This window comes from Carcharhinus amblyrhynchos, chromosome 1 (assembly GCF_965287045.1).
Source record: "Carcharhinus amblyrhynchos chromosome 1, sCarAmb.v2.hapA, whole genome shotgun sequence".
Lineage (NCBI taxonomy): Eukaryota > Metazoa > Chordata > Chondrichthyes > Carcharhiniformes > Carcharhinidae > Carcharhinus > Carcharhinus amblyrhynchos.
Genome location: NC_137324.1, coordinates 173458597 through 173485195, shown reverse-complemented (window position 1 = coordinate 173485195; position 26599 = coordinate 173458597). Strand labels below are relative to the sequence as shown.

The 26599-nt window shown below is 43.2% G+C and overlaps 1 protein-coding gene across 3 annotated transcripts in view; it reads right to left on the bottom strand.

The window, feature by feature from the left end:
* Nucleotides 1–26599, bottom strand: part of ccser1 (coiled-coil serine-rich protein 1) — a 1158875-nt gene that overhangs the window by 104890 nt on the left and 1027386 nt on the right. The window contains exon 10 of one of the 3 annotated variants that reach the window (XM_080195612.1): nt 19012–19049. The exons of the other annotated variants lie outside the window; for them this stretch is intronic. Within the exon in view, the coding sequence (XP_080051738.1) occupies nt 19041–19049 (9 nt within the window). The 3' untranslated portion in view covers nt 19012–19040. The remainder of the gene's footprint in view (nt 1–19011; nt 19050–26599) is intronic. 3 annotated transcript variants of the gene reach the window in all.

Genomic DNA, 26599 nt, shown 5'->3' with positions numbered 1-26599 from the left:
ACAATTTGTCTCTGTTCAGTTCTGTGACCTGGTTGCTGCAAATACTAAACGTACAACACACACACATGCACGTGTACAAGCATACATGCATCCAATTAAAATCAAGTTGCCAAACAAAATGTGATAAAGTAGATCACTCGGGTGCTCTCACACACACACACACACACACACACACACACACACACACACACACACACACACACACACACACACACACACACACACACACACACACACACACACACACACACAGCCCTAGAACTTGAGACAGTATTCCGTGACTATACCTGTTACAAACCTAAAATCCCTGCAGTCACTGTAATGTACGCCAACAATCGTGTGTGTTCGTGGAATTGCTTTCATATGATGAAGAAATGAAATAATCATGGAAAACAATCCACTTGCTAATATACTCTTTGAATTTCTTCTTCCCAGAGGAACATGATTTAAGTCAGTAAATTATGAACAAGATCTGAAAGTGACAAAGAGGCAGACATCCAGCAGGTAACCTCAATTTACAAATTTGTAAAGTAGGATTGGGAACTGACACAGATAGAACAGCACCAAACACAACTTGCATTTACATCAAACACTTAGCATAGAGAAATGGCTCATAGAGGATTTAAGGTTTATTTATGAATGTCACAAGTAAGCTTGGATTAGGGGATTTTCACATTAGGGGATTTTCACAGTCACTTCATTGCAGTGTTAATGTCAGCCTGTTTGTGACTAATAAATAAACTTTACTTTTACATTAACACTACAGTGAAGTTACTCTGAAACCACCACCCCCCCCCTCCCCCGCCCCGAGTCGACACACACCGGTGCCTGTGCGGCTACACTCAGGGGGAATTTATCATGCCCAATGCACCTAATTAGCACGTCTATTGGACCATGGGAGGAAACTGGGGCACCCGGATGAAACCCACACAGACACGGGGAGAACATACAAACTTCACACAGACAGTCACCCAAGCCAGAATCAAACTTGGGTCCCTGGTGCCGTGAGGGCAACATATGAGGCCGGAGTTTTCTCTCCGGGTTAGGGACCAAAGGTTTGTTTCTGTGTTCCAAACTGCTACTTTGGAGCAGCGGGGGGGGGTTGGGGGTGGGTTTACAATCACTGATTGGGGTTTTCAAACTCATGCCACCTCAATTAGGGGGAGGCAATGGCCTAATGGCATTATTGCTAGACTATCAATCCAGAAACTGAACTAACGTTCTGGGAACTTGGGTTCAAATCCCGCCACGGCAGATGGTGGAATTTGGATTCAATAAAAAATATCTGGGATTAAGAATCTACTGATGACCAGGAAACCATTATCAATTGACAGAAAGAACATCGAGTTCACATTAATGTCCTTCAGGGAAGAAAATCTGCCGTCTTCACCTGGTCTGACCTACATGTGACCCCAGAGCTACAGCAATGTGGTTGACTCTCAACTGCCCTCTTAGGGAAACTAGGGATGGGCAATAAATGCTGGCCCAGCCAGCGATGCCCATGTCCCACGAATGAAGAAAAGGAAAAAAAAAATATTGGCATGGGTTCTTGAAGCTACAGGATCCATCAGACATCCTCCAGTTTGTGAGCAGCAGCAGGCTGTCATGAAGGGTCAGGAAAAGAGAGGGTGCTTGAAACTTTGAAAAATTTATGGTTGAAAAATAGATTTAGTAATCAGGGCATCAGGCATTGAGCAATGTGGGGACATGACTAGATTTGTAATTCAGAGGCCCAGGCTAATCCTCCGAGGACACGGCTTCAAAACCCACCTTGGCAGCTGCTAAGATTTGAATGTGGAAAATAAAGGCTGAAGAACGATCTACTTCCCCTCTGTATTAGAACTCCACCTGTGCCTCAACTCATCAGAACTGAAACCTGAGGTAATAGACGCAGGATGACAGCTGGAAACAAGGCCTCATGAAACTTTCAAACATTTATTAACGATATAAAACTCAGAACTATCTCGCTCAGAGCTCTGGTCACACGTAATTTGACATCATCGATATTGTATCAGAAAGAGTTAGAACGTAAAACAGTACAGAACATAGAAGAGGCCCTTCAGCCCACAACGTTGTGCCGGACATGACACCAAATTAAACTCATTCCTTCTGCCTGCCCTTGATCCATATCCCTCTATTCCTTTAATATTCATTACGAGGAGATGCCAGTGTTGGACTGGGGTGGGCACAGTGAGAAGTTTCACATCACCAGGTTAATGTCCAACAGGTTTATTCGGTATTACGAGCTTTCAGATGCTGATGAAGGAGCGACGCTCCGAAAGCTCGTGATATCAAATAAACCTATTGGATTTTAACCTGGTATTGTGAGACTCCTTACTGTTTCATATTCATGTGCTTATCTAAAAGCCCCTTAAACACCCTTAATTGTTTCAGCCCACACGCCACTCAGGAATTGGTATCTTTGCTCCTGTATCCCAGTCAAAAATTTGTCTTGTGATCACTGACCGTGCTCCAGAAATACTCTTTGGACATTGCAAACCTGCCCAAGAAAGATACTTCATGTTCGCCTGTACTGTATATTATTTTGGACACTTGTTGACCAGACTGGTCTCTCTCTGTAAATTTCTGAACTGGAGTTGAAAGCTTTCTGCTGTGGGATATCACTTTAAAATAGCCCCAACTCCTGTAGGAATGCTAACCTGTGTTAATGGTGAGGTTTTCTCATGTCACAACAGGAACACTGGATAATGGCGGCAACTGCTCCCTCTTCATTCTGTCTGCTTTTCAGTGGGTACACTGGTGTTTCTGTAGCTTCAAACTGGGCTGAGTCTGTGGTCTCACTCCAAAAAGGATCTTCCCCACCCTGGGTTAAAACTCACATCTGCTTTCGTAGCTTTTGATTCGAGTTGACTTGATCTATTATTGTGTTGGGATACAGTGAAAAGTGTTATTTCTTGCATGCGATAGAGGCAAAACATAGCATTTATGGAGTGCAAGGTGGCACAGTGGTAAGGGCGGCAGAATAGTACAGTGGTTAGCACAGCTGCTTCAAAGCACCAGGGATCCGGGTTCGATTCCCAGCTTGGGTCACTTTCTGTGTGGACTCTGCATGTTCTCCCTGTGTCTGCGTGGGTTTCCTGTGGGTGCTCCAGTTTCCTCCCACAATCTAAAGATGTGTGGGTTAGGTGAGTTGGCCATGCTAAATTGCCCCTTAGTGTCAGGGGGACTGGCTGGTGTAAATGCATAGAGGTTTGTGGATAGGGCCTGGGTGGGATTGTGGTCGGTGCAGACTCGATGGGCCAAATGGCCTCCTTCTACTCTGTAGGCTTCTATGACTTTATGTAAAGTATAGTGTTGCAGTTACAGTTAGGATGGCGAGAATGATCAGCTTAATGTGTGGTAGGCTCATTCAAAAGTCTGACAGCAGCAGGGAAGAAGCTGTTCTTGAGTTAGTTGGTTCATGTTCTCAGACTTTTGTATCTTTTTCCCGAAAGAAGTAGGTGGAAGGGAGAATGTCCGGGTTGCGCGGGGTTCTTGATGATGCTGGCTGCTTTGCCGAAACAGTGGGAAGAGTAGATGGAGTCAGTGGATGGGAGGCTGGTTTGCGTGATGGATTGGACTATGTTCACAACCGTTTGTAGGTTCTTGGTCAGATCAGAAGCCATACCAAACTGAGCTACATCCAGACCGGATGCTGGCACAGTGAGGAAGCACCACTAACTATTGTGCTAACTGTGGAGCGCACGGGGGTCACCCGGAAAAATAAAGTTTGATTTTGGGGTGCGAAAGGCGGGTGGGGAGTGGCCGAGCATCCCATCAAAAGCTACCTTCTGATTTTGGGTTGCCTTTCACTGCCAGACCTTTGACTGCACCCCACTCCCGCCAATCCCCAATTTTCCCCTTCCATACCATCTCCCACCCCCCCCTCTCCCTGCCACAACCCAGCCTATTCCCAATTGCCCCCTTCTATCCCCATCCCACCACCCCCACTCCCCACCCCACCACCACCACCAGGCCTTTCTCGAGGGATTTCATTCTCAGTAATTTTTCACGCAAGACAGTTCTGCTCGTAAGCCGCAAGTCCTGGCACGGCTTGCAAAGGCCCTATCATGCGGTCAATCATAAAAGAAAGGACAGAAGCTGGATGCAAGGTACAAAATGCTGGAAGCTGAATTTAGAGCCTGACTTTCTCCCATCAGTTCAAGTTCCAAACTGAATCCAAAAGGAGGAAATCATTGTCAGAACTTTAAGCAGAAATGGGAAATCAAATGGAGCAGTTACTTTCACCTCCGTTTAGTTCCAAGTTTTGAAAGGAATTTTCCTAATAGTATTTAACGGGAATGTCTTGGGACTTTTTTCAACATTAAACAGTATTGCATTAATTCAGGTTGTTAAATCATCCTGACTGAAATAGTCTTCAAAATAGTTTTGGATCAAATTCTTTGCTTCTATCTCTTTCATTTATTGTTAGCTATCATTGATGGCACTGTGTGATCTCTTTTGAACTTGTGTGTATTTTTATCCACTGATTGAATGTGCGCTACTTAATCCGTTACAATACTCTGATGTTTTTGGGAACAGAAGTTTCAGTTTTATTTTCACAGTGCAGTGGCACAGTGGCACAGCAATTAGCGCCGCTGCCTCACAGTGCCAGGGATCCCGATTCTCGGCTTGGGTCACTGTCTGTGCGGAGTTCGCATGTACGGCCACGCCCAGTTGCTGCTGCGAAGCAGCAATGCTAACCACTGTGCTACCGTGCCACCCAAACATGACATGTCGACTGACAAACAAATGTGGAGCGGATCAATTTAAAATCAAATAGGATATTAAATTTAGACTGACAGTGAGGCAAGCCACAAGTATCAAGATTTGCAGTTCCAATGACATATCTTCCTCTGTCGATCAGTGAATATCTGGAGTCAAGTAGCAGCTTTAGAAAGAGCTGAGTGAATAAGTGGTCAGATATCGAATAGGAGACTGTGAAAAATAAGATAGACATGAACAAGTACACCACAGAACGCTTAAAAAGATAGATTCCCCAAGGATTGGGGAACTGGAAGTCACCTAGAAGAGTGGTCCAATAAGTAAGAAACAAAATAATCTACGCAATGACACTTCCTCCACCATCATTTCCAATATCAGTGTCCTCCAATGCTGTGTTCTCAACTCCTTACTATACTCCTTATAAATCTATGACTGTGTGGCCAAATTCCCCTCCAAGTCGATTTTCAAGTTTGCTGATGACACCACCATAGTGGGTCAGACCTCAAACAACGATGAGACGGAGTACAGGAATGAGATAGAGAGTCCGGTGAACTGGTGCGACGACAATAATCTCTCCCCTAATGTCAGTAAAATGAAGGAGATGGTCATTGATTTCAGGAAGCATAGTGGAGGACACGCCCCTGTCTACATCAATGGAGATGAAGTGGAAATGGCCAATAGCTTCAAGTTTTTAGATGCCTAGATCACCATTGACCTGTTTTGGTCCCTCCACGTTGATGTTACAGTTAAGAAAGCTCACCAATGCCTCTACTTTCTCAGGAAGCTGAGGAAATTTGGCATGTCCGCTAAGACTCACACTAACATTTACAGATGCACCATAGAAAGCATCCTTTCTGGTTGTATGACAGCTTGGTATGACTCCTGCTCTGCTCAAGACCACAAGAAACTACAAAAGGTTGTGAACAAAGCCCAGCCTATCATGCAAAAAAGCCTCCCAACCATTAACTCTGTCCACACTTCCCGCTGCCTCGGAAAAGCAGCCAGCACAATCAAGGACCCCATGCACTCGGACATTCTCTCTTCCACCTTCTTCCATCGGGAAAAAGAACAGAAGTCTGAGGTCACGTACAATCGATTCAAAAACAGCTTCTTCCCTGCTGCCGTCAGACTTTTGAATGGATCTACCTCGCAGAAAGTTATCTTTCTCTGCGCCCTAACTATGACTGTAACACTACTTCCTGCACTCTCTCCTTTCCTTCTCTATAAACGATATGCTTTGTCTGTGTAGCGCGCGGGAAACAATACTTTTCACTGTATGCGATTACAAGTGACAATAATAAATCAAAGATGGATAGCTTTATAAGGACTCAGAACTTGACAGCTCCAAACACTTTTTTAGGATTCTGTTGCTGCTCCTGAAATCCATTACCTGGTCAGATTATTTTTCATATCAATTTAATCTGAGCCCAATAATGCTTTAAAATGAAGGCTTGACTTGGATCATTATGGCAAGAACATGACCTTGTACATTGTTGAGTAATAACCCTAATACCATAGATACAGCGAAGTGTATATGAGGAAATAGCAATGCTACACGTCCTGTTCTTTGCAAAGTATTTGTCCTTGGCTTTGCTCCCTGTGCCACAGGAAAGAACTTGTCCTCATCTTCAAATTCCTGCATGGTTTTCTTCCACTAGATCTAAGAAATCCCCATGTATAGGTTGCTCACTCTCTGTACCAATTAACATGGCTGATTTTCTACTCTCTGCATTTCTCCTGTTGAAGCTGATTCTTGACACAGTCTATTCATATTCTCTGAGCTTCTCCCCTTAAATCATTCGGGGCAGCATGGTGGCACAGTGGTTAGCACTGCTGCTTCACAGCGCAAGAGACCTGGGTTCAATTCGGTCCTGGGTCACTGTCTGTGTGGAGTTTCTATGTTCTCCCTGTCGCTCCTTGTGTTTCCTCTGGGTGCTCTGGTTTCCTCCCACAGTCCAAAAGATGTGCAGGTTATGTACATTGACCAAGCTAAATTGTCCCTTAATGTCAGGGGGATTAGCAGTGTAAATACATGGTGTTACAGGGATAAGGACTGGGTGGGATTGTTGTTGGTGCAGGCTTGATAGATTGAATGGCCCCCTTCTGCACTGCATGATTCAATGATTCCTTTGTTGCCTTTTCCATGGTTAAAATTCCTCTTTCATCCGTGTCTTCCCCCTCTGTTTTTCTGTTCAAGGTTCACCTTGTTAAGTTCTTTCCTTTACAACCTTTGGTGAAGGGGTTGACATGAAGTTCTAATTGTTATATGAAACATAGAAAATCGGAGCAGGAGAAGGCCATTTGGCCCTTCAAGCCTGCTGATTGCCCAACTCAACAGCCTGATCCCACCTTTCTCCTGTATCTTTGGTACTCACCTGTATCCTGATCAGCCTAAAGCAACTAAAACACTCTGATTTATGACCGGTGTTGATTGACAATTGGTGATTTTCACAGTGACTTCATTGCAGTGTTAATGTAAGCTTACATGTGACACTGATCAATAAACTTTAAAGAAACAGTGGATGCGATATGTCACTATGACATAAGTTTCAGGTCAGTTGAAGGTGAGAATGAAATTTAGTTGGATAGCGAGCTTATTCTTTTAATAAAAAATAACTTTCCATTCGCATTTCAAACATTATTGAGATTTTGTACACGCAACTCCTCCAGGAACGCATTTCACAGTGCAGAATACAAGCCGGTGTCCCTGGGCATACATTTCCAACCTTAAACTGACACCTACAGCTGAAGTTTCACACATCTGGGCTCCCCATCTGCTCTGCACACTGCCCACATGTATGCTGCCCTCAAATTCTAATCATTAAAGTTAAAGGGCAAAAAAATCCAGGGAAGCACCTGCATCATTCTGCCTCTACACAGCAGCCTTGGCGTACCCACTGTGCGAGCCCAGACAATATGCCCTGCACTGCCAGAAACTTACTGACATAACAGTGAAGCATTGTGCCTTGCGTGTGTCTGTAGATCTGGGAGCCATATTGAAAACTACTTCACTTTGAAAACTGTAATTAAACAAAGAAAGACTTCAGCTTCACACACTGTCTCACCAAGAAATATAAGATATGTACGTCCAATTTGACCAATCACAACTCATTGTCTATGTCAGGTGAAAATTTGGCCTTGTTTTCAAACCTTTCAACGTTCAGAGTTACTTAAGAACTTGGCTGAATGACAACGTCCCATGGTGTAATGGTTAGCACTCTGGACTTTGAATCCAGCGATCCGAGTTCAAATCTTGGAGAAACCGCAACACTGTGGCACAGTGGGTTAACACTGCTGCCTCACAGCACCAGGCACCTTGGTTCAATTCTTGGCTTGAGTCACAGTCTGTGCGGAGTCTGCACACTGTCCCCGTGTCTGCATGGGTTTCCTCCGGGTGCTCTGTTTCCTCCCACACTCTGAAAGCTGTGCTCGTTAGGTGCATTGACCATGCTAAATTCTCCCTCAGTGTACCTGAACAGGCCCCGGAGCGTGGCGACTCAGGAATTTTCACAATAACTTCATTGCAGTGTTAATGTAAGCCTACTTGTGACACTAATAAAATAAAAATTAAATTAACAAATACAGCCAAACATTCTACGAGTTCCATTGACATCCTGGAGATTACCGTTGACCAGAAACTGAACTGGGCTAGCTGTATAAATACTGTGGCTACAATAACAGGTTAGAGCTTGGGAAATCTCTTGCCTGTCCACCATCTACAAAGCGTAAGGCAGGAGAGTGATGGAATACTCCCCACTTGCCTGGATGAGTGCAATCCAAACAACACTCAAGAGGCCACCTTCAACATTCATTCCCTCCACCACTGGCCCACAGTGGCAGCAGTGTGTACCATCTACAAGCAACTCAACAAGGTTCCTTCTACAGCACTGTCCAAACCTTTACCATCCAGAAGAATGAGGGCCGCAAGTGCATGGGAACCTCATCACCTTAGGCTTCCTCTCCAAGCTGCACACCAGCCTGACTTCGAATGATATCGTTGTTCCTTCACTGTCGTTGGGTCAAAATCCTCGTATCCCCTCCCTCACGGGAAGTGGTTTACCACCTTCAAAAGGCCATTCAGGATGGGCAATAAGCGTTGACCTCACCAGCAATGCCCGCATCCCAAAAAAAATATTGAAATAACAATACCGGAACTGTTCTGTCATCCAGTAAGTTCCTAATGGAGTTTCAACACATGGGACAGGTGGACACCAGTAAATGTCAGTTTCTTTAGCTCAGACTAATAAGTAGACGTGAGAAATAGTGATAGAATTCAACAGAAAGGCTGAGAGGTTGGTCAGATTGGGTGCGATGTCAAACAAGGCAACAGATGGAGAACAAATGGCTGACGTAAGTGGAAAGTAACACGTACATAAATTTGTTGACAGATTGTGTTCATCTGACCATTGTTGCAAAGACAATTAGAAACCTAGAGTGCTTTTATCTGCTCATTTATAAAACTGCCAATGCCCATAATTTATACAATCACCCTTAACGATCAAAGGTGTTTGGAGTAAAATATGTCAAAATTAAAATGCAAATACGAAAATAAGATCTAGTTTTCTGCTATTCATTTAACCCATAAGAATCTCTACAGTGCAGGAGGAGGCCATTTGGCCCATTGTGCCTGTACTGTCTCTCTGACCATGAATCTTACCCAGCCCACTCCCCATCCTATCCCTGCAGCCCCACACATTTACCATGGCTAATGTATCTAACCTACACATACCAGGATACTATTTAGCATGGCCAATCAATGCAACCCGCACATCTTTGGACTGTGGGAGGAAATCCACGCAGACACGGGGAGAATGTGCAAACTCCACACGGACAGTGGTTCAAGGCCAGGAATCGAAGCCAGGTCCCTGGAGCTGTGAGGCAGCAGTGTTAACCACTATGCCACCACGGTGTCCAAAACATAACCTGCTGTTGTCTGGCACAAGTGAAGGGAGTAAGAAGTCTCACAACACCAGGTTAAAGTCCAACCAATTTATTTGATAGCAAACTCACAAGCATTCCGGGTTTGCCCCTTTGTCAGCCATTCACCTGTACGAAAGGGCAAACCCCGAAAGCTTGTGAGTTTACTATCAAATAAATTGGTTGGACTTTAACCTGATGTTGTGAGACTCCTTACTGTGTTTATCCCAGTCCAACGCCGGCATCTCCACATCCTGACAAGTGAAGGGAAACAGGCAGCGTCAAGCTGAAGGTGACACAACTTGCCCCCCTTGTCATTATTGCAGAATATTAACCAAACTACAGCTTTGCCTTTAAGTGAGACCTGAATGCACTCCAACCATCCACTTTTGATCCTTTTCTCCATGCTGAAGTCAGATTAATAAAGGGTCATTCGAGCGCTTGGAAGAGGTGCCAATAAATCAAATGCACAGAAGTACAAGTGAGTATTTTTTGTTCCCACTTGTTCAACGGCGAGAGATTAAACAATGCTGATTTGTCATTGTTTCTGAGTGTCAATGTATAGAAAGGAGCCTATTTCATTGTGTGAAGAATGCCTTTTCACTTGTGTGTAGCTTACAAAAGGCCAAGCATGAAATTGGTACTGCTAAGCAATTTAGGATTTATTGATATGAAATTCATCCAGACCATTCACTATGTGTGCAGGAGAGTGAACAGAGAAATGAGTGAATAATTCATAACAGTGCTCGCATCAATAGAGTAAATATCATTTTGCGCAAGGCTGACAGCTTGGCAGTGCAGCTTGTTATGAGGTAGGGCTATACTCATATAAAGAGCTATTAGTGTTAATTGAATGCAACAATTTATATAATATTGCATTGAAGAGGTGTCAGAGCAACTTCAGAAAATTGGACCATCACTGGAGTGAGACTGCACTTCAGGGATTTCAACCTCGACTTAGCCGGAATCTGTCGGCAAATCCAGTGCAGATCAAAGGCTAAAGGCAGCTCATAAATGAGGCAGTTGGATGAGGGAGGCCTGCAAGAACCAAAATTGATTTAAAACAATATCTAAATCTGATTTATCATGGCCCTGTGCTGCCGTCTTCGGGAAATAAAACATAACCGATGTCGGGGGGAGGGGTGGTGGCACAGTGGTTAGCACTGCTGCCTCGCAGCGCCAGGGATCCGGGTTCAATTCCAGTCTCGGGTCACTGTCTGTGTGGAGTTTGCGCATTCTCCCCGTGTCTGCGTGGGTTTCCTCCGGGTGCTCTGGTTTCGTCCCATACTCCAACAATGCGGGGATTAGGTTGATTGGCCATGCTAAAATTGATCCTAATGTCAGGGGGATTAGCAGGGTAAATATGTAGGGTTACAGGGATGATGCCTGAGTGGGATTGTGATCTGTGCAGACTTAATGGGTCGAATGGCCTTCTTCTGCACTGGAGGGAATCTGTGGATTCTAAACAGCCAGCCCTATGTACAACATGGGCAAGCTGGGGGCATGATCCCTGAGGGTTGTATACATATCCTACAGATCCAGCCTTACTTCCATTTGATTTGATTTATTATTGTCACATATATTGGAATACAGTGTAAAATATTGCTAAATAAAGGAATGCTGTATTGCATCAGATGCTGTTATTTTTCATGGCTTGATTTTACTGTGATTGATTGTGAAATGGGAGGGGGGGCACAAAATTAGTGAAAATCTGGGATGCAATATTAGATCATCACAGGGAACAGTTGGTGAAGAAAGTGAGTAGGGACGCTGTTAAACACAATACTAATTTCTAACAAGGACCTGGTAGAGCAAGGCAGAATGGGTGCAACGACCACATATCGGTGGAGTTAAAGGTTAGACTTCTGGGCGAAGAATATGAGTTCATTCACTTCTCCAAACAAAAAGGTAAAAACAAGTAGAAAAAGGTGGGAACACTGTTTGATACATTTGTCTATTTAATCCTTTGAGATGCTTCAATGACACATACCTTGTGGTATGAGTCGCTATGCATTACCCAGTCACAATGGATGCCTTGGAACACTGAATACATGTGTGGGATAGAGAATGTGATTAGAAAGGAATGTGCCCCAAATCTCTTCAGTTGGATTCCATTATATGCTTGGATTATGACCAGCCAGGTTCTCTGATACTTGCAATGTTGTATATCCACACGAAGACCCCAGGAGAAGATACCCCATCAACCTCGACCTTATTTTGCCCCTATAACAATACCTCGCTTCAAAGTAATTAAATGGGCCGTGAGGATTTTGAGATGCTCAGAATGTGATCAGGTGCTCCGGGACTGCAAGTGCTTCCTCCCTCTTTTCTTTTTCAACTTTCGTGTCTGTTGCGTGATTTTCTGAGCCCAAGCGGCTGGATTTTGACTGTAGCCACAGACTGTATTCATCCGTGAAGAATCTATTTAACACATCTGCCAATTCTAGATCCTCTATTCTCCAAGATTGATGTAAAGAGTCTGTTTCATACATCTGCAAATCTATGATCCTCCCTTCCTACTCAACCCTTAGAGCAATTGCTTTCCTTTAACACTCCATCTGTACTGATGAAACATCCATTTGGATCCCTGCTGTTACTAAATTGCACTTCCTACATTACAACAGAGACTACACTTCAAAAGCACTTCACTTGCTGTAAAGCACTTCAGGGTGTCCCAAGGTCATGAAAGATACTATATAAATGCAAGTCTTTCTTTCTTACTTCCCATCTGCTTGTCAATTGGCCTTTGATCCTCCTTCTCAGGTGTCCTGAACCAATTTTTGTGGACCTTACTCCTTTTTATATCCTTGCCCCCTTCATCAGTTTCCACACGATTCTTTACTCAGCCAATGTTCCTATGCCGTTTTCTGTATTTTCTTACAGATTACCCAGATCAATAGGCTGGGTCAGATATAAAGCAATCCGCACGATATGTGTGGCATTGAAAAAAAATCCTTTTGGTTCTCCACCATTGCAGTAATTCTCTCTATAATAGGTCTTTCCGTCTTTATATAAAGTCATATAAAAGAAGCGATTGCTTCATATTCTGGGATATTATCATTAACACGATTTAATAGCTAAATTGGAAATAGACTTTTTAATGAAAGTCACTGGGCATTCTGCGGTAGGACACTAAGCTTGTGAAAGAATGGTTCAATAGAAATGTTATTTAGACCACAGTATGATTAATCTCTTAATTATACCATACACAGTATTATATCCATTAAATGTGTTTCAAAGTTAATAAAGATTGTGTTATAATTGAAAACAGGCAATGTGAAAAAAATGGTTACTTAGCAAGAAAGACAAAGAGCAAGTAAGAACAAAGACAATGTTTGCCTTTATATCGGGCTTTACACCAAGTACACAATTTATGTCGTACTGTTTTAATGTTGGAAATGTGGCAGCAAATGATCAGATAATTTGCTTCCTTTTTGTGTTGTTTATTTAGAGACAAACATTGACCGTAACAACCAAGATAATTCCCTGACTCTTCTATGATTTATTTATTTAGTGTCACAAGTAGGATTACATTAACACCGCAATGAAGTTACTGTGAAAATCCCTGAGTTGCCACACTCTGGTGCCTGTTCGGGGACACTGAGAGAGAATTTAGTACGGCCAATGCACCTGAACCAGCACATCTTTTGGACTGTGGGAGGGAACTGGAGTACCCGGAGGAAACACATGCAGACATGAGAAGAACATACAGACTCCGCACAGACAGTGACCCAAGCCAGGAATTGAACCCCAGTCCCTGGCACTGGGGCAATAGTGCTAAGCACCATGCTGAAGTCTTTGTGGAATTACTCCACAATTATTTACAGAGCAAGATGTATGTGTTGAAAATCTGTTGTTTGTGAAAACAAACACATTTTAAACATATGAAGTAGGAGCAGGTATGCAATAGGTTATAAGACCCTTCAAGCCTATTCTGCTACTCAATAGGATAATTGCTGCACAGCACGGTGGCAATGCTGTCTCCCAGCACCAGGGTCCTGGGTTCAATTCCGGCCTTGGGTCACTGTCTGTGTGGAGTCTGCATGTTCTCCCCATGTCTGTGTGGGTTTTCCTCCAGGTGCTCTGGTTTTCCTTCGGGTTAGGTGGATTGGCCATGCTGAATTGCCCCTTAGTGCCCCAAGGTATATATGGATTAGAGGGGTAAAATGCGTGTAGTTACAGTGATAGGGTTATGGGGATAGGGCTTGGGCAAGAGTCAGTGCAGACTTGATGGGCTGAATGGCTTCCTTCTACACTATTAGGATTCTATGATTCTGTAATAATGCTTCCCTACCCTAGCCCCTTGGTGGCTAATTTCATCCTTTTCCACATTGTTCTTGCCCAATTATTTAATTGAAGCGTACCTTCTCAACTAACTTTGTACAGTCAGCTGACTTGGATCGATTACGCTCAATGCCCTCATCTCGATCATTGGCATAGATTGTAAATAGCTTGTGCCAAGTGCTGATCCTTGCAGCGCTCTGCTAGTTGTACCCTGCTGTCATGAAAATTACCTGTTTATTCCATCTCTGTTTTCTGTCCATTAACCAATTCTCAATCCGTGCTAACATATTACCCAATATCACGAGCCTTAATTTTGTGTAATGAGCTCTTGTGTGGCATCTTATCAAATGCCTTCTGAAGATCCCATAACACCACATTCAGCTCCCTCTTATCTTCCCTACTTATGTTCTCATAGATCTGTCAAACTCGGTTTCCCTGTCATAAAAGTGTGTTGACACTGCCTAATCATATTGTGATTTTCCAAGTGCCCTATCATCAAGTCCTTAATAACAGATTCTATCAATATCCCTACGACAGATATTGTGCTAATTATCACATAGAGAGGAAACAAGCAACTTTCTCCTTTCATGAACATCATTATATTTGCACAGTGACCTTTTTTAGGACCTAGGAAATTCAAAAAAATCAAAACCAATGCAACCATTATCTCTTCTGTCACCATTTTTAAATTCTCAGACGCCGGACATCAGGTCCAAGTAATATACCGGCCGTAAGTTCAATTAATTACTTCAATACATTTTCTAAAATTAATTACTGTTAAAGTTCCTCACACAGCAGGCCCATGGTTCCCAGGCAGCTTGCTTTCTGGTCATTTTATGCCAATGATCTCTGACGTCCGTCAACTACACTAGACATGTAGAAACATGGAAACATAGGAAATAGGAACAGGAGGAGACCATTTGTCCCTTCGAGCCTGCTCTGCTGTTCATTATGATCATGGTTGGTCATCCAATTCAATAGCTTGATTCCACCTACCCCCTCCCCCTCCCCAATATCCTTATCTCTCCATTTAACTGCCTCTTGAAAACATTCAATGTTTTGGCCCCAATGAACATCTGTTATAAGTTCTGAAGTTTCCAGAGGATGCCCAAACGCTGAACCTCGGTGGAAAAGCAAACAGAAGACCTGAGAACAAGTGACGCAAGTGCCACCTTAACCATTTTCCCAGGGGACGTCTGTGGTCCTTTAGTCAAAGCAAGCCAATCAGGAGAACTCTGGCACAAATTTACTCCAATCATAGAATCCCTACAGTGGAGAAGAAGGCCATTCGGCCCATTGGGTCTGCACGGATTCTCCAACACAGCATCTTACCCAGGCCTTATCCCCATTGCCCCACATATTTACCCTGCTAATCCTCCTAACATACACATCTTTGGACACTAAGGGGAAATATAGCATGGCCAATCCACCTAACCTGCACATCTTTGGACTGGTGCCATTTTTCATCCACTAATCCAGGCTGAAATTCAGCTGACCTCTTTAGTTATTTTTGAAGATGTTTTAAAATGATAAATATGTGCAGCGACTAATTCAATTTTCCAAAGAATAAATATTTTGTTCCCATGAAATGCCATTATTCTGGAGAATTCGGTAAACATAACTTCTTGATTGCTACTTCAATAGTTTTTTTTGGAATGGCAACACAGATTGCGAATGCAACGGCAATCAATATCCCTTAAAAGATGCAATAAATATAAAACTTTTCCACAAATCTAACTATAAACTATGCTCTTAAATATGATACATGCCATGATGCCCTCAATGGTCCTCAATGGGCGGGGCCAAATAGCAACCCAGTGAATTTCCAGTACAGATTACCAACAAAATCACATGGCTTAGCTATCACCCAGAGACAAGTTGATGAAAGCCTTCTCTGGTTTTCATCTGTGAGCTACAAGGGATGGATTCTAGCATTCATTATCAGTGAAATCCTTTTTTATACCTTCAGGGAAATAGGCAACATTGACACAGGCAATTTAGTCATCATTTCAAAGGATATTTCACCTCTCTCCAAAACATTTCAACCTTTTGACTTGCAGTCTAAAAACAAATAGTGCAAGCATTATAGTTACCCGGAGCACGTTTCTGCCAGTGTAATCTTCACATCCACGGCTATGCATATTTTGACCTATATATTCCAGATAATTGGTCCGACTTAATAAAGAATGATATTACTGTTATGGGAATGCATTTTCATTAATACCATGTCCCATCTTTTAGCTGGAGGTATCCACATTTGCTGTGAGAATAATTATTGCTTTTAATCGTCACTGATGCACCTTTACATGTTATGCGTGTGTTTAATACAATCCGTGCTAGTAATATATTTCTTGCTCCCCAGGTGGTTCGGCTGGTTAAGGCAGCTGAGGAATACAGGTCAGGAAGACTTGAGTGTTTGGTGCCCAGTCCGTGTTGAGGCAGTTGTTTGCATGTGTGAAATGAAAGGACCTCAAGTCATTCCAGCGTCCCTAAGCCAGGCAGAGTACATGCTCAGTGTGTCCCCTCTTTATTGCTATCCAAAGAGTTGTGAATGTTCATGATATATTGGGTTTAGCTCTAAAGCCTGTGACCAACTGTGGGAGGCAATGGTGTAATGGCATTGTCCCTCAACTAGTTATCCAAGCTAGTAATAACCTGAGGTTCAAATACCACCATAGCAGACGGTGAAATTTGAATTCAATAAAAATCTTGAATTAAAACAATCTAATGATGACCTCGGCAACCATCTTTGACTGTTCTAAAAACCTAACTTCCTTTAGGAAAGGTATTCTGTCTTTACCTAGTCTGGCCTACAAATGACTCCAGACCCACAGTAATGTGGTTGATTCTTAAATGCTCTCAGAATTGGCCTGGCAAGCCACTCAGTTCAAGAGCAATGAAGATTAATAGTTAGGCTTATTACATGGCCTACCTATACTTGCTGGAATTCACATGCCCTCTGCAGCCAAAAAGAACATTATCCAAGCAATGCGTCTTTTTTTGACAGAAGTGTCGGGGACAACAGTTCCCTGGTACATTCTCCATGGAAGCGCTTCAGCTAATCAGAATTGACTTGCCAACCAGTCAGCACTTTTTTCTCATGGAGCATAATTTTTGCTCTCTTTGAAATTTGGCATTCTTGGCATTCTGTCCTGATGAGTGCAATTCGAAAAACTTCGACTGATTTTTTTTTCTATAACACTTCAGGATGGAGAAAATGTCAGAGATAGGAAGGGACAAGGTCATGGAAGGATTTAAAAACAAGGATGTGGATTTTAAATTTGATGCGCTGCTTAACTGGGAGCAGATGTAGGTCAGTGAGTGGAATGGGACTTGGTGCTAGTTAACACGTAGGCTGCAATGTTTTGGGATAGCTCAAGTTGATGGAGAGTAGAGCAAAGGAGGCTAGTCAACACTGGAATAGCTGATTCTGAAGGTAACTAGTTTATGCCCAAGGAGGAAACTCTAAGTCACTATCCTTTAGGAAGTATTTATGTTCTGGTTGTAATATAACTGGTTTTGCAATCCATGCCAATGTACAGCGCACCCTTAGACATCTAACCGAGCAAGAGTTTATCAGGCTGATTCTAGGAATAGTGGGATTTATGTATGAGGAGAGATTGACTAGGTTAGGATTGTTTTCATGGGAGTTCAGACGAATGAGGGGGGGATCTCATAGAGACTTATATAATTCTAACAGGACTAGACAGGGTAGATGCAGGAAGACTGTTCCCGACGGTGGGGTGTCCAGAACCAGGGTCACAGTCTGAAGATACAGAAATGTGGATGGAGATGGGGAGACATTTCTTTTATTTGTTTGTGGGACATGGGCATTGCTGGCTGGCCAGCATTTACTGCCCATCCCTAGTTGCCCAAGGGCAGCCGAAAGTCAACCACATTGCTGTGGCTCTGGAGTCACATGTAGGCCAGACCAGATAAGGACGTCAGATTTCCTTCCCTAAAGGATATTACTGAACCAGATGGGTTTTTCTGACAATCAGCAATGGTTTCATGGTCATCAGTAGATTCTTAATTCCAGGCTTTTTGAATTGAATTCAAATTCCACCATCTGCCACGGAGGGATTTGAACCTGGGTCCCCAGAACATTGGCTGAGTTTATGGATTGATAGTCTGGCGATAATACCATTAGGTCATTGCCTCCCTCTGGAGTTGGAGAGCGGTGACTAGGGGATTATCACAGTAACTTCATTACAGTGTTAACGCAAGTCGACTCATGACACTAATAAATGAACTTAAGACCTTAGAAATGAAAATACGTTGCTGGGGTTAGCGGAGTTAAAGTGGATGGGTGCTGATGTGGGGTGGAGAAACCAGCATGAGATCTATCTCGATGTTGTGAAATTCTGTGAACAAAGAACAGTACAGCGCAGGAAACAGGCCCTTTGGCCCTCCAAGCTTGTGCCGCTCATTGGTCCAACTAAACCATTCGTTTGTATCCCTCCATTCCCAGTCTGCTCATGTGACTATCCAGGTAAGTCTTAAATGATCCCAGCATGTCCGCCTCCACCACCCTACTTGGCAGTGCATTCCAGGCCCCCACCACCCTCTGTGTAAAAAATGTCCCTCTGATATCTGAGTTAAACCTCGCCCCCCTCACCCTGAATCTGTGACCCCTTGTGATCGTCACCTCCGACCTGAGAAAAAGCTTCCCACTGTTCACCCTATCTCGACCCTTCACAATTTTGTACACCTCTATGAGGTCTCCCCTCATTCTCCATCGTTCCAGGGAGAACAACCCTGCAAGGCACAGAGCCACTGGTAAAACAGATGATAACGTAAATAGACCAAAACATTGTTCAGAACAAAAAGTCGGTGAATAGCTTTGCTAAAGAAAATTAGGATTGCAACAAAAAAAAACATTCAATACTGCATAATGGGGGGGGGCCAAGATTCTCCAACCTCGCTCGCTCCCAATCCCGCTGCCAGTGAGAATGGAGAATTTGGCGCTTGGCCAAACCTCCATTCGCTGTAGCGGGGCCGGAGAATCCCAGCCGCAGGGTGAGGTTGGAGAATTCCGACCGGGGATCACTGAGCAAGGTGTAATGGATTGATATTGTGTCATACCTGGAGACCTGGGAGTTCCTTCAGACTGATTACATTAGCTGCAGCAGCGAGTGTGTGGGATGAGATGAAATGGGTGGGGAAACAAAAAAAATGGAACAAAAGAAAAGCAAAATGAGACACACAAACAAAGCAAATAAAACAAAATGAAGGACAAACAATTAACCTAAATGATTAATAAAACAGAAAAAACAGAAACAAATGCAACACTGGTTAACTTGAAATGGAGAATGCATTAAATGCTCAGCGTAGCAGGGACAACCAGCTTGCAACACATTGCAAAGCGGCTTACCACATAATACTCACCATCACAACAACATATCACCTTCAAGCAGCTGAATATTTCAAATTCCTCAGAGCCGGCAGTCTATACCTAGTGTAATGACCAGGAGCTATTTGCCATAACTCACACAGATTAAAAATAACTCCATCAGAGATCTAGGTGCTGCGAGGGACCAGTATGTCAAGACTTCCATACAGAGATTCCTTTAGCTAGTTGATACAAATCCCTGCCTGGATTCAATTGAGGAAATAGGTCACACCTTGTATTGGCTCGGTGATTTATTAACTGAACTAGATTCAGCGTTCTGAATACCTCCAGAATGAACTCTTTCAGCTCAGGTCACCTTGACCTCAAAGAAAGAATCATAGAATCCCTACACTGCAGAAGGAGGCCATTTGGCCCATTGAGTTTGCACCGACAACAATCCCACCCAGGCCCTATCCCGTCATCCCACATGTTTACCTTGCTAATCCCTCTAACCTATACATCCCCAGATGCTAAGGGGTAATTTTGCATGGCCAATCACCCAACCTGGACATCTTTAGAGTGTGGGAGGAAATCGGAGCACCCGGAGGAAACCCACGCAGACATGGGGAGAATGTGCAAACTCCTCACAGGCAGTGACCCAAGCCAGGAATTGCAGGTCCCTGGAGCTGTGAGGCAGCAGTGCTAACCACTGTGCAACCAGGCCACCCTGAACTGTTCTCCTTCTCTTTTACTTGCAGTATCCATGTTAATACAAACACACATTTTCCTTTGACTAACCCCATCAATGCCCGCTTGGTTGGCACAACAGCCACTGCCTTCAACATTCATTCCCTCCACAGCTGGTGCACAGTGACAGTGTTGTGTGTACCATCTACCAGATGTAGTGCAGCGACTCACTAAAGCTCCTCTAACAACACCTTCCAAATCTGTGAACCTTACCGGCTGGAAGGACAAGGGCAGCTGAAATCTGGGAATACCGCCAACAGCACGTTCCTCTCCAAGCAACTCACCATCTGGATTTGGAAATATATTGGCCACTCCTTCATTGTCGCTGAATCAAAATCCTGAAACTCTCTCCCTGACAGCACCGTGGGTGCATCTACACCACGTGGTCTGTAGTGGTTCAAGAGGATGGCTCACCACCACTTTCTCAGGGACAATTAAGGATGGGCGATAAATGTTGCACCTCGGCGGTGACTCCCACAGCCCAAGATGAATAAATAGAAAAGAATATGAACTCTGGCTCACCTCCAAACTGAAGCCCAGGATCACACTTTACTGTGTGAACAAAGTAACAGGAGAAAGTCCATCATTACCCTTGTGTTTAAAATTACTCAGGCTCCCTCAGTGTGGCAAGGTTTGATTTTAAAATTCTCATCCTTTCATTTAAACCGCTCCATAGCCTCATCCCTCCCTATCTCCATAACCTCCTTCAGCCCTACAACCTTCCCTATCTCTCCGACCCTCCTTCAGCCCCACAATCCTCTCTACCTCTGTAACCTCCTCCAGCCTCACAATTCTCTCTCACCTCCTCCAGTCCCATAACCCTCCCTATCTCTTGAACCTCCTCCAGCCCCACAAGTCTCCCTATTTCTGGGACCTCCCCCAGCCCTACAACCCTCCCAAACCACCTCAGGCCTCGCAACACTCCCTATCCCTGTAACCTCCTGCAGACCCAAAACTCTCCCTATCTCTGTAATCTCATCTGGACCCAGAATTCCCAATCTCTCTAAGCTCCTCCAGCCCCACAACTCTCCCCATCTCTGTGACCTCCTCCTGCTCCACAACTCCCTATCTCTATAACCTCCTCCAGCCCCACAACTCTCGCCATCTCTGTGACCTCCTCCTGCTCCACAACTCCCTATCTCTCTAAGCTCCTCCAGCCCTGTAACTCTCCCAATCTCTGTAACATTCTCCAGCCCACAACTGTGCTGTGTCACCATGCCATGGAATTCAAGAAGTCAACTCACTACTCAGGGACAATTAGGGATGAGCCAGTGATGGTCAAACCCCAGGTACAAAATCCCATTTACTATCATTACAGTTCCACCAACAGTTTTGGGGCTTGTAAGTGGATCTGGTCTGGGTCAACAACACAGGTGTGCAGTGAAAAAACAGCCAGTTTTTCTTCTCCACTGACTTGGGAAAGCATCGTCAAGTTTAACTTACAAACCAAGTGCAAGTGACAGGGTGCGAGACAAAGAGGCTCCAAAAACAATCTGAACAATTGCTCTGCGAACCTGAGTAGAAAGGAGATTGGATACAATAAAAAAAAATTGGCTGTGAATTTGCTATGACTCCAGTTTGCTGATGCAGACCAATTGTGTCTCCATGATGACAATATTCATAATGGGATCTGCTTATCAAAAGGGTAGGGTGTCAGAAGGATGAGATTCAACAGATTTATTTTCAGCTTTGCTTTATCTTTTGTCAACTTTTGGTGAATAGTTTCAATGCCAGGACAAAGGAGGAAATCTCAGGTTGATGTAGGTTCCCGACACAACTCGGTAAATTTTTTGCCAGCTCTTAAATCGGAAAGGGCAATCGAGGATATTTACAGGGAATGGCACTGACCTTTCAGGGGACTGTTTTGATTTTAGTTAATTTATCAAAATGTCCTTCCGATAACAGGAGGCTGTTCCAGTCCAAAACATCTCATTATAGAGATGTTCAAACTCATGAAGGGGAGTTGGACAGAGTGGACAGGGAGAAACTCTCATAAAAGATTCGAGAGTGGGAGGGCACAGATTTAAGGTGATTTGCAAAAGAAGCAAATGCGACGGGAGTAAAAATTTCTCCACACAACGAGTGGTTGGGGTCTGGGATGCACTGGCTGGGAGTGTGGTGATGGCAGGTTCAACTGAGGCATTCCAGAGGGCATTGGATGATTATTTGAATGGAAACAATGCACAGGGGTAAGGGAAAAAGGCAGAGAAATGGCAATAAGTCATGATACTCATTTGAATAGCCATTACAGGCACGATGGGCCATATTTGTGCCATAACAATTCCGTGATTAGTTTATGTGCAAAACATTGTGGGTGGGATTTTCCAGCTGCACTCGCCCCCAGGTCCGAAATTGCTGCCTGGGGTCCAAAGATGTGCAGGTTAGATGCATTGGCCATGCTAAATTGCCCCTTAGTATCCTGGGTAGGTTAGAGGGACGGGCTGGGTAAATGTGTGGGGTTTCGGAGATAGGTGGGATTGTTGCCAGTGCAGACTCGATGGGCTGAACGGCCTCCTCCTGCACTGTGGGGATTCTATGAGGTCAACGAAGCTTTGCATGGTCCATTCCCGCCCACTGAGATTCCCATGGCGGGCGGGTTGGGAAAATTCCACCCTATATTGATATGGAAGTGATTATCCTTCACTTCTTCATTAACTACTCAGCCAGCTCACAATAAGCCACAGAACAGTCTGAAGACTATTAGCTCTACCCTTTTAATGCAACCTTATTAAATCAGTACGTATCACAAATGTCAAATTAACTAGAACAAATAGTCATCTCATTAAGTTCACGTACTAATTGTATCGCACTGGCGAATGTCCCTGCACTTCTGTCTGTACATGCACATTATTTGTTGTTTTACATTCAGGGCAGTGCGAGAGAGGACAATCAGAAAAGTCAGACGGTTCAGGCCGAGTCATGGGCACATTACAGTATTTTTGTGATCAGTTTGTGAGTTTCAAACAGGAAGAATGGATCAATGCAAACTGTTCAAATTTCTGGATGCCACAAAATTAGGAAGGGCTGTGGATTTGGAGGAAATAGCTCTAGAAATTAAGACTGGACAAAACACATGAGAAATTAATTGACAATTCTTGATGTAAAGAAAGTTTGCACATAAAAGGAGAAAAAAAAGGTGCTGACGAATGGTTTATTTTTTGTTTGTTGTGAAGTTGCATAGTGTAAGGTTAAAAACGTGTTTGACAAATGAAACAGTGAAAAGAAACGTTAAAACAAAAAAAAATCATGTAGCTTCTCTCTTTAAAAGACAGGTGCCTTTGTGCATGGATTTTAAATTGCAGAGAGCAGGCTGCAGAAGCTGATTTTTGCAAAGCCTACTAGTCAATGCTTCAACCTCACCAAAACAGGCTTTTGAATTGGACCAATGGGTTTAAATGCAAGAACGCAGAGACAAAGAACCAATGGAATTCAAATGTGAGGGTTGTTGACAGCCTCAAGCCATTCAGATTGTAGGGATACTGTGAGGTAATTCCAGGTACATAAACCCATACAAGGGGGTAACTATCAGAGTATGCTTGCCACGTCTTGAGTCAGAAGGAGGGAAAGACGAGGCTCTCATGTATGTCTTCATAAAATCACCATTTAAATTGAGGAAGATATCAAGTTAGAAAGTGTTGCATTATCGGAGAAAGTTCATATTTCCAAAAGAGGCTTGTTTGTATATTAGTTGAGAGTGACTGCATGCCGTAATGATTTACTTCATTATTCCTGGGGGAGTCTTGTAATATTTGAACAGCATTCTATTGGGATTTTGTTTGGTTTGTTAATTGTTTTAGGAAGGTTGTCACTAGTTTAAAAAAACAAAGATCTATTAATTATTCACAATAGAGAGTGTCAGGTCCTGCTTTAATTTACCGAAATCGAAACCAGTAATTTTCTACGACCTCACACACACTTGTACAAGAGTACCAGGCAAGGTGTATCCCTTTGGGTGGTTCCAAAATTGAGCAGAGGGAAAAAAAAAACACCTCCGTGTCACAAAAGATTCAAAGCTCAGCCTGATCAACAGGTCAAGCAGTCAAAGGGGGGGCGTTTTAGAACGGAGTTGAGGAGGAACTTCTTCACTCAAAGGGTGGTGAATCTCTGGAATTCTCTGCCCGTTGAAGTGGTGGAGGCTGCCTCGCTAAATATTTTTAAGAAGCGGGTTGATGGGTTTTTGATAAGAGAGGGGATTAAGGGTTATGGGGAGAGGGCGGGAAAGTGGAACTGAGCCACGACAGATCAGCCATGATCTTATTGAATGGCGGGGCAGGCTCGAAGGGCCAGATGGCCTACTCCTGCTCCTATTTCTTATGTTCTTATGTTCTTAAATTCAGGGCAGTGGGGTAGAAGATGGGGTTATGCTGAGCCGGTACACAAGTCATATGATTGATCTCTTGCGTTAACGAATTTCAAATCACAAGAAACAACATAGAAACCAGAGCTTTTCATCCTTGTGCAGGGAAATAACTGGGAAAAAGATAAACACAGAAAACTATTGCAAACACATTCGCAAGGATCATTCAGGTGGTAATCACAGGTCCAGGCCAGTGAAAGGCAAAATTTAGGACTAATTAAATGAATGGAAGTTCTCTTTCTCATTGAGTCATCAGCACAGATTTGCAAATTACAGGGAGACCAAAAAAACAACACAATCCTCTAAGGAACAATTTAATGCCACAACTGTGGTGGTGAAGGGATTATTCAATTTGTAGGCATTAGCAATTAACATAAGAGATATGTGAACACAAATTAGGAGTTAGCAACACGCAATCATAATGATAATGCCCAGCATGTTTAGCAGCTGAAATCTTATACTAAGAGGTTTAATATAAAATAGAAGACTTTTATATACAAATAACTTTTCAATTGTATTATTGGAAATATATGATAAAACAAGACTGAAACTTCAGCATTTTGATTAATTGAAAATGTTACAACCAGGCTCTATCTGCATCAAGTATTTTACAATCTGTGTCAAATGGTTCAGCAGAACACAGAACTCCGTAACTTCAAAAAACCTGTAATTAGCTTTGGTAAAACAATGAAACCATACATCTCAATTCGGAATATATCTTGTTTAAAGGCAATTAATGTCTTAGAAATAACATGTCCAAACTGGGAAGCTTGGCAGATGATGGGCCCTCATCCAGCAATGAACAAGTTTTGATAAGTTAGGAAAAAGCTAAATAAGCTAAAATTGTTGTTTTCTATTGCTAAGCAAATAGGAAGCCATTTTGTTTAAGGAGTGTGCTTCTGACAGTTGAATGAAATTTGGCATGTCAACTCCGATTCTCAACAACTCTTACAGATGCACCATAGAAAGCATTCTTTCTGGCTGTATCATAGCTTGGTATGGCTCCTGCTCTGCCCAAGACCGCAAGGACCTACAAAAGGTTGTGAACGTAGCCCAATCCAAACCAGACTCCTATCCATTGACTCTCTCTACACTTCCCACTGCCTCAGAAAAGCAGCCAGTATAATTACGGACCCTACGTACCCCGGACGTCCTCTCTTCCACCTTCTTCCGTCAGGAACAAGATACAAAAGTCTGAGGTCACATACCAACGGACTCAAGAACAGGTTCTTCCCTGCTGCTGTCAGATTTTTGAAGCAGCCTACCTTGCATTAAGTTGATCTTTCTCTACACCCTAGCTATGACTGTAACACTACATTCTGCACTCTCTTGTTTCCTTCTCTATGAACGGTAAGTTATGTATGTATAGCAGGCAAGAAACAATACTTTCACTGTATGTTAATACATGCGACAATAATAAATAAAATCAAAATCAAATCAAATCAAAATGACAAACGGTCATTGACATGTTAAATACTAAATGAATGGTGTTAAGCTAATTACTGGGCCAATTTACAGATAACAGAAAATTAGTTTTTAATAAAACTAGTTTTAAAAATAAAATTTCATTACGCTTTAAAGACTGAATTTTGTTTATCTTTGCAAGAGTTTACTTATCAAAGTTGCTTTTTATAACTTTCTAAAGTAATCCGGTCACCAAAATTGAATTCCTCACTTCACGTAGGCATTTGAGAGTCTCTCTCAGTGCTTGAATCTTAATGGGCTGAATGGCCTTCTCTACCCATAATTACCTTGCAGAACATGGCAGGTGAAAGCAGATACCTCCACTGGACCTAAGTAGTTCCCCTATAAAATATTTATTTTTGATCTTTGTAGATACAAGAAGCGTTAATGCTGCCAGAAGTATGAAGGAATACATTTAATGAGGCACGCTCTGTGTACAAAACTTGTCATATGAAGAACGGTTGAGGACTCTGGGTCTGTACTCATTGGAGTTTAGAAGGATGAGGGGGGGATCTTATTGAAACTTACAGGATACCGCGAGGCCTGATTAGAGTGGACGTGGAGAGGATGTTTCCACTGGTAGGCAAACCTAGAACCAGAGGGCACAACCTCAGGCTGAAGGCACGATCCTTTAAAGCAGAGATGAGGAGGAATTTCTTCAGCTAGAGAGAGGTGAATCTGTGGAACTCTTTGCTGCAGAAGATTTGGAGGCCAGGTCATTGAGTGTCTTTCAGACAGAGATAGATAGGTTCTTGATTAATAAGGCGATCAGA